The following is a 14,181-nucleotide window of genomic DNA, read 5'->3' on the forward strand; positions in this document are numbered from 1 at the left end:
AAATACACTAAAATATTAAAAAAAATAAGCAATAAAACAATGAAATACAGTATTTTTTTGTTTTGTTTTTTTTAGTTTGTCAGTCGACGGTAGCTAAAATGCAAAAAATTTTTAAATATAAATGGACACTAGTCAGGTTAATTCATAGGAAACTTTAAAAGAACTGTGTTATAGATAACTACACTAAAATGAAAAAAGAATAAGCAATAAAACAATAAAATACATGTACCGGTGCTTCTCTAATCAAGTGTTTTTCAACCACTGGTGTTTCCTCGGTAGGAGGCCTCGGGGCAGACCCAGGACACGCTGGAGAGACTATGTCTCTCGGCTGGCCTGGGAACGCCTTGGGGTGCCACCGGAGGAGCTGGAGGAAGTGTCTGGGGCGAGGGAAGTCTGGGCAACTCTGCTTGGACTGCTGCCTCCGCGACCCGGCCCCGGATAAAGCGGTAGCCAATGGATGGATGGATGGATGGTGTTTCCTCCAGATCTAGTCAGGTGTGCCGTGGGAAATTATCCAATTTCACATTTTTTTCTAAAAAACATTTGCTCTCACAGCGACAGTGTGTTGCAGAGTAATCATGTATAAATACTCTTCACCACTAGATGGCAGCACAGAACTTTGCCGGTGAAATGTAAAGTGACAGACGTCAGTGTGGTTAATCTCCACCTCCTGCTACCATCTTGTATCAAAGTACTGTGTCAGTGACAGTGATGGAGAAGTTTTTGAAAAGGAAGAATGTGAACCAGGATCTCAGCTCTTCATCCATCAGGTCCAGGTTTCACACTGAGGGAGTCACAAGTAAAAAAAAGAAATTGGGAAATACTTTTTTTCTGTATTTATTTGATTCCTGTTGATAAAACTTTGATGAGAATGACTTTATATTGTTAATAGAGGCTACAAAGTTTAAAATATTAACATTTCCGGGTGGTGGTGGTGTGCCTCCAGATTTTTCCAAACAAAAAAGTGTGCCTTGACTCAAAAAGGTTGAAAAACACTGCTCTAATCAACACCTTCAAAAAGTTGTTCCTCTTACTAAAAGTAAGCGTAAACGCCACAGCTGGTATCAATCAAACGTCAGTAGGGTTTCTTATTCCATAGTAACTTCTGGGAATAAACGGAACTGTGCGTGGCGCCTTGAATCAAACTACTTTACATTTAAAAAAAAAAAAAAAAATGTGGAAAACAGGAATTTTCCTTGCGAAGCTGTTCATAGTTTGTTGCGTCTGATGACGGGGACTCGGTCTCGCTGTGGAAAGAGACGCAATAAACTTAAGCCTCAACTCAACGGCACGCCCTCAGATTGCGCAATCCCAAACAAATCACTGTTTAGACTGCTTCGGGGGAAGAAAAAAAAAAAGCAGGACTGTAAGTTTTGGTGCCGAGGACTGTGAGGCCAGATATTTTTTAAACAAGCCGTAGATTTTCTGTCAGAACTGAAGTGGATGATGTGAGCGCGGCTGCCAGACGAGGTTTGTGCTTCGGGCTGGAGGTGAAATGTGATTGGGCGAGTCTGCAAAATGTTTGGGCTGCTTTTCAAAACATTGGAAATGTTGTTTTTACACAGGAGACGATGTCGAAACTTGATTAAAGCGCAGTCTGCTGAACCTACATGTAAAAAAAAACCCAACATTTTTAACAGGTTATGATATAAATATGAATACAAATACAAACAAATACATGTAGATCATTAGAGCATTCGTTTATTAAAAAAAATGAGTAACTATTTACATTTAAATGGCAATTAACTGTAATCGTGAACCAAATTTCCACTGAGACACAGTCAAAGCACCCTATCTTATGTAAATATAAGATATATATCTCTATATATATATATAAAGATATATATTATCTTTATTATCCCATTAATAAACTAATGGGATTAGTTTATTAAAAAATGCAGATTGAACCTTTTAGGTGTGAAGTTGTGCGAAACGTGCAATTCAAAGTATAAATAGCAGAGATATTTATCCATTAAAAAAAAAAAAAAAATATATATATATATACATATAAATAGCAGAGATATTTATCCATTAAAAATTTTTTTTTTTTTTTTTTTTTTGATGGATAAATATCTCTGCTATTTATACTTTGAATTGCTCGTTTCACACAACTTCACACCTAAAAGGTTCAATCTGCATTTTTTAATAAACTAATCCCATTCAACTCTCACTTGGAGGAAATACTTTAAAAAGCAGTGCTTATTTAAAAAAAAAAAAGTGAAATCCCACCCACCAAGTTTTTGAAAATAAAAAAATAAATAAAAGAAGAGTGTTTGGTGAAGGCTTTCAGCAGCTGCTCTTGCTTTTAAACCAACTTCATAATCCCCAAAGTGTGACATTTATTGCGTCACAGAGTGTTCATCTGGTAGATTATAATCTGGGAGAATGGCCCGTTCCCCGGGGTTCGTGGCGTGGTATGACTTGTTTGTTCATTTCTAAAAAATAAAAAAAATGCAGCACAGCGTATCTTGCTGTAGATAATTGGATTTTTTTTTTTTCTTGGAAAGTGACGTCCTGTTACATCATCTCAATCAAGCAGCAAAACATTTAGTGCCGGTCAGGGTCACTGTGACATGAGGGCAGCGGGGGGGGGATAACAGTGTGAGAGCTGTATACACACACACACACACACACACACACACACACACACACACACACACACACACACACACACACACACACACACACACACACACACACACGCACACACACACACACACTCACTAGGGTCCATGTATTCAACGTTTCAAGGGAAATTGCATCGTTTTCAAACTGTTGCCGTGTAAAATAAAAAAAACAAAAAAAAGGTTTTCATGTAAACCTTTCAACTAGAAAACACTTGAAAGAACTCGAAGTGAATCCATGAATGAGGGGAAAAAATTAAAACTCAACTGAGTGAGGTTAACTCAGTTGCAGTTGGATATCTTTATTATTATTATTATTATTATTATTATTATTATTTATTTCAGCATTTTTCACACATACAATCAGGGATTATGTGCATGAATAAATAAAATTGTGAAAAAACGCTTGGAGCTTATCGTACAACACACACACGCACGCACGCACGCACACACACACACACACACCAACCAAGGTAACTTTAATCTGCACATCTTAAAGAGGTTATATTCTCTTTTAAACATGGGTAATGTGGCTGATTGTTTAAAGTTGCTTTCCGGCTCATTCCATAAATAATGCTATACACTAAATCGAGTACATTTCAGTTTCCATTAGGTTGGCGAGGATAACGGAATGAATTGAATTTGATAGAGCAGAGCTTTTTGTGTCTGTAAGAGAAAAAGTAGCAGGAGAAAAATAATTGAATTAAATTCACCCAAAGGGATGAATAAAGTGCAAAAATGAATGTGTAGTCTTTCATTTGATGATCTGGGATGACGACGGTAAACTTTTCCTTTCCAGTCAGTTTGAATGACTTTGTTAATGTTAACATGAAAATAAAATCTCGGCAAGATATAATTTCTTAAATTAAGTGAATGATTGTTTTTGACTAATAAGTCATTTTTGCTTAAAAGAAAATTGTCCGCTAAGATTATTATTCTAGTTTTACGATGATTATTACTTTATTTTCTTATTAGCTAGAATGGTCTAGCTAGTTATAAGTACTGTTTGGCTTAAAACCAAACATTTTCTCATTTTAAGACGACTGAGCAGCAACCAAAGGACCTGAACTGGCATTTCATAAGCTAAATCTTCTTATTTTAAGAAAATACATGAAAATAAAAACTTGTTTTGAGTCCAAAAAAATGCTATTTTCAAGACGCTGGGTCACATGGGGGCTGGAATTATTTCCTTATTTTTGAAAATCTTGTCAAGTAAAATTTTCTTGTTCTGTCGGCAGATCATTTTGCTTATTTTAAGTATTCATTTTCTTGTTTTAGTATATATATATTTTTTTTTTAGAGGAATTTTTGCAGCGTCGAAACAGTCTCACGATCAAAAACCTTGAACTAAAGATGGCCGAACTCCTGGCGAGCTCCGTCACACTGAGCAGCAGCCGGCCAATGAAACGAGGGCGGTGGCGGCGGCGGCGGTCGACCCGGGGAGACGAGAGCCAAGCGAAAGCTGCAGAGGAATCTGGGTCAGAGCTCATTAACAGATTTGTCTTGTGGCCATGCTCCTCCGTGTACAAATGGGGGGGTGGAGGGGTGAGGGGGGGGGGGGGGGGGGGGGGGTAGTAGACACACTACAGCGTGGCAGTCTGGAAGCTGCACTGGAAAAGCACAAAGTCCTCCAAAAAGTGTGTGTGTGTGTGTGTGTGTGTGTGTGTGTGTGTGTGTGTGTGTGTGTGTGTGTGTGTGTGTGTGTGTGTGTGTGTGTGTGTGTGTGTGTGAAACAGTGAAACTAAAGCCGAGGCAGAGGATCTCTCTCTCTGTTGACGGGAGGAAGAGGAGGAGGAGGAAGAGGAAGAAGAGGAGGAAGAGGAAGAAGAAGAGGAGGAGGAAGAGGAGGAAGAGGAAGAAGAGGAGGAGGAAGAGGAAGAAGAGGAGGAGGAAGAGGAAGAGGAGGATGAGGATGAGGAAGAAGAGGAGGAGGAGGAGGAGGAAGAGGGGGAGGAGGAGGAAGAGGAAGAAGAGGAGGAAGAGGAAGAGGAAGAAGAGGAAGGGGAAGAGGAAGAAGAGGAGAAGGAGGAGGATGAAGAGGAGGAAGAGGATGAAGAGGAGGAGGAAGAGGAGGAGGAGGAAGAAGAGGAGGAGGAGGAAGAGGAGGTGGAGGAGGAGGAAGAGGAAGAGGAAGAGGAGGAGGAGGAAGAGGGGGAGGAGGAGGAAGAGGAGGAGGAAGAGGAAGAAGAGGAGGAGGAAGTGGAAGAGGAGGAAGAGGAAGAGGAGGTGGAGGAAGAGGAGGAGGAGGAGGAAGAGGAAGAAGAGGAGGAGGAAGTGGAAGAGGAAGAAGAGGAGGAGGAAGTGGAAGAGGAGGAGGAAGAAGAGGAAGAGGAGGAGAAAGAGGAGGAGGAAGAGGAGGAAGAGCTGAGTAAATTCCGCTGAGTTAAACACTGACGTTTCTACTTTAACATCCATAAATACCAACATTACAAATTTTGATCATTAAAGTATTTACTGTGTCGCCGAGTCACGTAAAACGTCAACAAAGGGAGCGACGTTACAAAAACGAACAAACCTCTGCCCCATTCGTTCCTGTAAAAAAAAATCACTTTGTTTTCAGTCTGTTCATCCTCAGTGATATGAGAGAAGGAAGAAAATATGTTGACATGAGAATAAACTTTCTGCAATGCTTCGTCCACAGATCTGGTAAATATTTGTGATCTGAGGTCTGCAGCCAACATTTATGGACTCCAAACAAAATCGACTTTAAATCAGTTTTGTTGCCCAAGAAAACGATAATTCAGTAACTTGTCAACTGAAAATAGTTTTAACTGCCGGTTATCAGTCAACTGCTGGTGATTAATTTAAAAAAAAAGAAAAATAAAGGCTTTCATTGAAACAAACATTCATTTGTTTTTATTTCCAAATAAATCATCTATTTTCCTAAACAGTCCATATCATGGCCGCTACGCAAAACACAGGCTTCATTTACAACGACAAGTGAAATCGCGTTGAGTTTGCGTTTTTTTAATTTTGCAAAAAAACATTCAGAACATTTTGAAAAACGTTGTCCAGTCGCAAAGCTCAGCTGTGAACCTGCACACCAATCACGATCATTTATGAACGGGCAGGTCATTTTCCGCCAAGACTGATTGGTCAGGAGGCGGAGCTCTAAACCTTTGATCAAGAACATAACCTGCTTTCATCTCTCTCTGCAGACACAATTCACTCCAAGTACAGACTTATATCTGGAATTTGCTTTTTCAGTTGCTTGTCACAAACCACAACACAATAAAAAACATTATTATACGACAACAGTACTTGTTTTTAACCTTTATGTATTAATATTAATCATTTACTGTGTGCAGCACTTTGGCTCCCTCTAGTGGTTTTAGCCCTAATGAATAATGATGGCTTTGATTGTTTTCATCCTGTAAATGACCTTCAATAGAAGTTATACATATATGTATATGTTTGTTGTTTGTTGCATCTGCTTCATCACTACAAAGGGAAATGAAAGGACTGCGTCTCCGATGGAAGAGAAACTTTCTGACGGACGAGATATTTTGTTTTATTTCTGTCAAAACAACAGTTTTAACTTTATTTGAGTCGACACAATATTGAAAATCTCCACCTCCCAGCCTGGTTCTGCTCAAGGCCACGACGCCAGATTCTACCGGAGCTTCTTCTTCTTCTCTGCTCAGATTAAAAATAGTTTGGTTTCCCGCGTCTACGTTATCGACGCCGTACAAATAAAATGGACTTTTTTATAAGCTAATGAACCTGCGAGCTTTTACTGTCCTCGGTGTAAAAACTCAAAGCAATTTGGTTGATAAATTCGCCACACAAACAAAAGCAAAAGACAACATTTATTTAGTAGAAGTCTTTTATTCTATCCATACAGTAGTGCTCATATTGCAAACAATTACAACCCTAACCCACTAAAAAGGTTGTTATAAAACCCACAATTCTCGAGGAAGAGGAGGCACTTGTACTATCACACGTGTATTTGTGAGAAAAAATATTACACAAATCTGTTAATTTGAAAAGAATGGACATTATACACCTAATTAGTATCGAAGTAAAGGGGCCCGCTTCCTCTTTTCGTCCAGTATCATGATGAGACGAACCTGCGGACAGGGAATCACACAGAGACGCGATCGTCCAGGGAGAACAGCACCCCCCCCCCCCCCCCCCCGACTGCGACGACGACAGCAAAAGTGGTTTTAATCCAGTGAAGGGAGTCTTTCATCAGGTTTCGTCTGAGACGCAGACCTGCCGGTTGGCGTTTCTCGACTCTACAGCTTGGCTCGGCCCGGCTGCAGCTGCAGGCTCTGCAGCTTCATGGCCAGGCCCATGTTCCCCGTGATCTTCAGCTTGCCCTGGAAGAACGCCTGTGGAAAAAGCCCAGAGATGCTGGTTTTTGTTTTTTGTTTTTTTTTTAAGAGTCGCCGAGGGAGATTAGAACTCAAAAAGTGGGGCAAAATGGCGGCGGCGGCTTGTGAAAGTGCTTTGAAACGCCGTCGGGAGTCGTTTTTTTTAAAATACAGACGACCCGAACGATGACGCGGGCCACTTCTCTTTGTGCACGAGGACTTGGATTTGACCGCAGAGTGTGGAAAAAATGAGAAAGAACTGGGATTTTTAATGTGAAAATATTGCGGCGAAACGTGAAGAGCTCCCGTAAAAGACTCTTATAACCTCAGATTATGTGAAATTTGCTTTCCAGCGGTCATAATCGTCCTGGAAGGACAGGTAGAAGGAATAAGACAAGATAAGATAAGCCTTTATTGATCTCACAGTGGAGAAATGTACTCGTAACATTCTGCTCTTAAGGACTCATGAGGAAAGGAAAGACAAGAAATGTGCAAACAGTTAGTAAGAATAGAGGCATCTTATATACAATGACTATCAAATAGGACTAAAAAAATAAGATATAAATCACAAACTATAATAAAGTATAAATATACAGTAGGATGAGAAACAAGGAAAATAAACTATGATAGGGCGGCGGCAAAGTGTAGGATAAGTACAATAAACATACTATAGTAAACAAAATAATACCAGTGTTGGCAGTGCAGGGTCAGTCCTAACAAGTGGGCAATTAGTGGCGTAGATAAAGTGGCGTAGATAAAGTCTACCTGGAAGGACAGTATCGCCTCTCTGGCTTCGTTTCACTTTTTAAACATTTGATATATTTCGATTTTTCACTCATATTTGATCTTGTAAGTAGATTTCAAACACCCTCTGCGCATGTTTTCATAAATTTGACTCTAAAAACTGTTTGTTAAACGTCGGAAATTCAACGAGTCGCCTGGCCTCCGCCACCACGGAGTCCCTCCTCCGCTCGCCGTCTCATTCGCTATGTATTCAAACGCTCTTCCATCCCGCCGCCGTCGCCTCGTGAAGCCTGTCAAATCCGGCCAGTCGTCGCTCCCCGTTGTTCGTTGAGTGCTTTTCCCGCCTCGCGCAACTTTTCCGCAGAGATTACAGCTGCTGAGACAAACGGCGGGAGGCGAACGCCAACCGACGCTTTCCTCGCCGCCACACGAGGAGCGAGACGGGAGTCGAGTGAAAAACTGTTTCAAATATGGATGAAAATAGTCGATGTGAACAGTGGAGGAGAAATACAATGGAAGGTAACAGAGTCTGGATCAAGTATCAAATTTCACTTGTATGTATGAAATTATTCTTATTATGTTTTTCACTTTTATATATGAAGCTTAACGTCAGAGTCTGATGTCTTCCAGTTTTGCTCCATCTTGTATTTTGATTTTTTTTTTAACAGGGTTTGGCAAAACAAGTGTGTCACTTCAGCCTAAAACCCTTTCGGTTTGTAAAATTGTGAAATCTTTGAAGGAAAAATTGATTTTTGCTCGTTTTATTTGTTGAACACTGACCGAATAAATAATTAAAATCAAATCTATTCAGTGGGGAGGAAGTATATGTGCTAAAAAACGATGGATAAAATAAAGTAAAACTGTGCAGAGGTCCGACGTGCAGCTTTTATAAAAAAAAAAAAACGCCGACTCAGCGGGAACGGAGGAAACGCAACTTTTCGAAAAATGCTGCGACTTGTCATGCGCACCACCGTGGTAAATAGTTGTTCTGCACAATAACAACAACGTTTTCCCCTGGAGTTTCGCGACTCCCAGTCCTTATTCTCCTTGGACTTGGTACCTTTATTTTGACAGTCACCGTAACAACAATCCAACTTCCTCGTGCTCGACGACCCCACATATAAAAAAAATCGATGGGACTCACCGATAAAGAGGATCTTCAGACTCAAATGCAGCATTAACCTGCTGCTCACTTTACCAACGACTTCACAAACCCAAGAAATGGACTTTATACAACGTAGAACCACACAAAATATGTTTTTTATCAAATATTTCAATGGTTTTTTTTTGTGTTTGTGTTCTTTCACTCGTTGGAACTCGAAGACCAACGACCGATTCCGACTACTCTCGTTTCCTTCTTCATGATATCGACTGGCAGTAAAGGACGGTCTGTTTTTTTTTTTTCCCTAATGACAGACAGTCGATGGGCGGACTGGACCGCCCCCCCCCCCCCCCCCCCCTGCGGTGATTCAACCTGCGCCGGGCCTTTTGTACTTGTGAGTAATAATAAAGCAGCGTGATGGATGGAGGAGAGTGTAGAAAATGAGCGGCGATTACATGGATCTTTTCTAACGTCGTGACTAAAAATAAAAAAAAACACTTCCCCCCCCCCCCCCAGAGCTCCAGTTGAGAAACTCACAGTCTGCGGGTTCATCTTCCCCGTCATCAGGGCCAGGAGGTCGGTGTCCGACATGGCGATGGTGCAGTCGGCTTTCTGATCTGCGCGAGACGGAGACGGAGGGCGCCGTCAAGACACTGACAAAAAAAATAAAAGCGGGCGTCGCCGCGGCGACACTGCTCACCGGCGTCGTTGCTGACGCAGCCTTTCCCGTTCTTCACGTCCACCAGCCAAGTCGCCTCCTTGCCGCCGGGACCGTCTTTTACTTTGAAGGCGAACACCCCGCCGATCTTCTTCACAAACTGCTCGCCCTCCTGCGGGATCCACAAATAAACAACAAGCGTGTGTGTGTGTGTGTGTGTGTGTGTGTGTGTGTGTGTGTGTGTGTGTGTGTGTGTGACATAAAAGAACAGCAGGAACTACAACCTCCTCTTTACCCCCACATCTCAAATCCTTTTCGCCTCAATTTAACTGTTTTCCCTCTAAATTACAGTTTGAGGCTTTTGATCAAATGTAGAAATTTAATTTTTTAATCAAACGATAAAGCCTTTTACTAACCCATTGCCACAGCTACTTCAAAAACAATCATTTTTAAATGAACTAAATGGACTATGCGGGTGTGTATTGTATTATATTCTCCCATTAAAACACAGATGAGTTATTAAAAATACAAAATTGGTGTCAAAAAGTTCATTAGTGACAAAGTGACTGTGGATAAATACAAATTTTTTCCTTGTACATGAGAATAATTAAAGCTGTCAGCAGCGTTGAGCGGGTTCTCGCATGAAAAACTGTTTATTTATATGGATGAGTGACGGCCGCTTTCTTTATTTTCCAGGTGTGTTGAACAGACAGCGCCATCTAGTGGCTCCGGAAAATAAAGAAAAGTGGTTTCGTGAAGCTCCAGAGACTGTGATCGTACATGTAAAGTTTCATTCAGTACATCTGGAAAGTATTCAGAGGCGTTTCACTTTCTACGCATATCATTTATCCAAAAAATGGTTTAAATTCATGCTTGACCTTAAAATTCTACTTAAAAAATGCCATTATGTCAAAATTAAAAATGTGTGCAATTTCTTTTTCCACAAGTATTCAGTATTTTCTTCATACTTTTTGAATATGACACAACAAACTTGACTTTCTGGATGCACTGTATTCCAACCTATTTCTCCGCAATATTGTCCGAGTGACATGTACATTAAAAAACAAAAAAAAAAGGGAAAAGAAATAGGATTTGAGTGGAAAAACAAACATCTCCCATCCTTTCAGACCTTCAACCGACGTTTGATTCTCTCACGCGAGATGAAATAGAAGTCGGTTGGACGTCACGTTTAAACCCGCACTCCTCCCACTTCCTCTTTATCGAGGAATAAAATAAAAAATCCCTTCCGTCACAGACGATGAGCTGCAGATAAATCTGGCCAAAGTAAAAAAAAACAAGCGACCGGATGGAGAAAGCCATTTGTCTGATTGGGTGGACATATGTCCGGCCGTGTCTCACTGCCTGGGTTTTTACCTCCGACGGGAATAAAAAACCTGTTTGTTTTTATTTCATTTTAATTAAAAAAAGAATGCATGACAACGACTCATTACATTATTAGAAGTTTTTTTTTTTTTTTTTTATCACAATTCATTACGAATTATGTCAAGGAAATTGCACCAATACCACTTAAGAGTATAAATACAAAATTTTAGATATTTTTTGAGACCGAATACTGATACAAATACTAATTAGAAGCCAGTAAGTCATATTTCAGAGTCATGTAAATTAATCAAACTGTCCTCAGTCACAATAGAACTGCTGCGACACGTTTTGAAGGCACTTTGATTTATTGGTATTTAGATGTAGATTCCGAATGAATATCGTCAGAAAACACCCGTAAATTCATTAAATGGCCAAAGAAAGGCTGAGAGGAACCTTTCCCATCGGCTCACTTTGGTTGATCTTTGTCCGAATTTAGTCTTTTCTTTACCTCCTGCAGCTTCTTGTTGATCTCCTGGAAGACGGCGTGAGCCTTGAAGCCCTCCAGCCCGTCGCTGGCGTTGGTGGCGACGGCTTGAATCCTGAAACGCAGTGAAGAACCGTCGCATTCGGTTAAAAACAAACAAAAAAGAGAGACAGTGTGACGTTTGACGTGTTGTCAAAAACTAAAGCGTGAGTCCCCACTCGTTTCCTGCCACCAGGTAATGCGACATTACGACGACGTTTCAAGGGAAAACGCGTCACTTTTGCGTTTTTGTTTAAAAGAAAAAAAAGTTTAGTAACTCATATTTCAGAGTCAGTGTTTACGATGCAACATTTTGAAAACAATGTCTCGTTTCACTAAATCGACTGAAAAGCTGAAAACTGTCGTTTTAATGTGGGTTGTTTGTTTTTGTAGTGAAAAAAAACACACACACACACACACACACACACACACACACACACACACACACACACACACACTCAGAGAACAAAACACTATAAACGTAGCAAGATGATTAAGTCGGACTGTTAGCACCATAACTGTCAAAATAAAACTACCAAGTTCCAGGTATGAAGGATTTTGTTGTTGTCCGTCTACTGCGCATGTGCAGACAAACTGTTCCTCCACCTGTGGTGCGCATGAGCAGAAGCACCTTTTGTTACACGTAAGACTATAACAGAAGTAAATGTTGAATTTGTTACAATGTAAGAATGTAACAAATTACACGCAGGCTTAAATCATCCAATTATGTTACACTGTTACAACAATGTTGTTATTACATTTACCGGGTATGTTGGTAAAATACAAACATGCAAACCAATATATAAATAAATGCACGCGGAGGGAAACATGTTCTCGCCGAAACGTTCGCTGGCGAAGGAAACGATGCGACCCATTTCAAATACGCGCTTCCCGGAGGAGACTCGTCGGTGGCCGGGGGTCTGCACCGCCTCCTCCGGGAGAGGAGAAGGGGGACACGGGGGGGAGAAGCCGGGATACCACCAGGTTCCACGGACATCAAAGCCCGACGGTCGGCGCGTGATGACGGGCTTCACTTCTTCGGGGGCGGGACGGTTAACCGGGACACCCAGCCGGGGGTCTTACCTCGGGGTGTGGACCTCCGGCATGTTTCCCGGTAGGAGGACAAGACAGGCGGCGTGAGTGTGCGTGAGGAGAGACGGCCTGCTACGGAGCTCTCGGACCTCAGCTGTTGGATAACCGCACTTCCGCCTTTCTCCTCCAGCGCTCCTTAAGACTCGATGGGTCGATAACTGATAGGATCAAACTCGTGTTTTGTTTATCTGTCGGTCGGAGACGTTCAGTAAATCAATCTTTAATCGCAGGACACATTTCAATGCAGAAATAAAACCTTTACACACTAAACTAGACGTGTATATATTATATCAAGTTGTAGCTAATGCATAGATATTATTTTTCGGTAACAAAAGTTGGGCGACCAATGAAATTAGCAGAGAAGTTTCTATTTCCGCGTATTTATTTATTTATTGGTCCGTATGCGTGGATGTATTTAGTCAATTTTTCACAAAAACTAAATGGCATGACATTTTTGTGGATGATTTATCATCATCCAAGGACCAGTCGATTATATTTTGGGACGTTAACTGCCAACTGTCAAATCCCCCCCAAAAATCTGAGGAAAATGCAAAGCGGATGGGAGAGGCACCTCAAGGAGGAGGTCAGAGATCAGTGCCCGTCGCTATGGCGATGCTCCCTGCTCACTGGTTCAGACAGGGATGCAGCTCCCTCGTTAGCATCAATATGAGTTAATGGCTATCGATGCCAGCGACGCTAACTTGATTCTGCAAACAAATGTGATGTTGACGGAGGTGTGCGCTCTCCCGAGTGTAGCTCCAGCGCCTTCTTTTTATTCTATCCTTAAAGAACTAAATTTGCAGAGAAAGAAGACCACGGAAAGGCCCGATCCCCAGGACGTTGGCGCCGATGTGAACGACTGCAATTCCAAACCTACTGCTATATATTGTCTGATTGGACGAGGAAAAGCTCATAAACGACATGTTCCACCATCTGATCTTAACTTATTATTAACAATTTAAATGCAGATTTATTTTACTGTTCTTTCATTGTACGTGTTTTTTTTTTTTTTGGTTTCTTCTCTGTCAGAACACTTTGTGAAAAGCTGTTTTGAAGAGGTCCTCTATAATGTGAAAGGTTGAGAAATTAAGCATATTATATTTGTTTCCCCATGTATCTCTACTGATGTGTTGATTGTTGAACAGAAACCCATCGGGACGCTGCTGCCCTCTGCTGGCTCCTCGACGAACTACAGGCTTGGAGCGAAATAGCAAAGTCCACTTTTCCTTAAGGAAAGGTGTTAGTATGTTTTCTAAAGGAGTTAGGCAAAGGCGATCGCATTGTTGTGACAATTGAACCACATTTCCACCTCGGTGACATAATAATAATTATCTGACCCGCACATTAGTGACGTGAAAAAACTAAACATTTCTAAAAATGGACGACAAAAAGTGCATTTCTACCACTTTACCCAGTGGCTCTAATCACTGATATAATCTCAAATATCACAAGGTTTAAATGTAAATCAAAGGAAAAGAGGCGACCACGTGAATAAATAACCAATCAAAGTGAGAATAAGGCTGCACAAACACCTTTACCCTGTTCGTTTTACAACATCCTCAACATTCCTAGTTGGCATCTGGGTTTTTAGATTATTTAAAGTTATTAAAGGCTGATTATTGCTTTAGTAACTTCCTTTTCAGTCATCCCGAGTTTCCCTGAACGCTGGGATGAGCGGGTCTCTTTAAATGTTGTCGCCGAAAGGAATTGTGGGTAAAGGATTCCTTTAGTAAAGGAGGCATCAGTGTTTCCTAGGCTGAACGAGGCTCTAAAGGAAGCACTGTGCTTCCTTTCCGAAG

The 14,181-nt window shown here is 41.1% G+C and overlaps 1 protein-coding gene across 1 annotated transcript; it reads right to left on the reverse strand.

The window, feature by feature from the left end:
* Positions 1-6,454: 6,454 nt before the first annotated feature.
* Positions 6,455-12,501, reverse strand: scp2b (sterol carrier protein 2b). Its single transcript, XM_080505619.1, has 5 exons — positions 12,374-12,501; positions 11,276-11,366; positions 9,487-9,616; positions 9,324-9,403; positions 6,455-6,958 (listed from the first exon to the last, which is right to left on the reverse strand). The coding sequence occupies exons 1-5, from the start codon at positions 12,394-12,396 to the stop codon at positions 6,863-6,865; spliced, it is 420 nt and encodes a 139-aa protein (XP_080361745.1). The 5' UTR covers positions 12,397-12,501; the 3' UTR covers positions 6,455-6,862.
* Between the last annotated feature and the right edge of the window lie 1,680 nt (positions 12,502-14,181).

The sequence above is a fragment of the Blennius ocellaris genome, assembly GCF_963422515.1.
Source record: "Blennius ocellaris genome assembly, chromosome: 12".
Lineage (NCBI taxonomy): Eukaryota > Metazoa > Chordata > Actinopteri > Blenniiformes > Blenniidae > Blennius > Blennius ocellaris.

Bases quoted from the DNA above. Each gene is read 5' to 3' on its own strand.
- scp2b (XM_080505619.1), bottom strand. From the start codon at position 12,396: ATGCCGGAGGTCCACACCCCGAG. The intron at 11,367-12,373 runs GTAAGACCCCCG...ACTGCGTTTCAG, and splicing joins CCGGAGGTCCACACCCCGAG to GATTCAAGCCGTCGCCACCA. The intron at 9,617-11,275 runs GTAAAGAAAAGA...TGGATCCCGCAG, and splicing joins TCAACAAGAAGCTGCAGGAG to GAGGGCGAGCAGTTTGTGAA.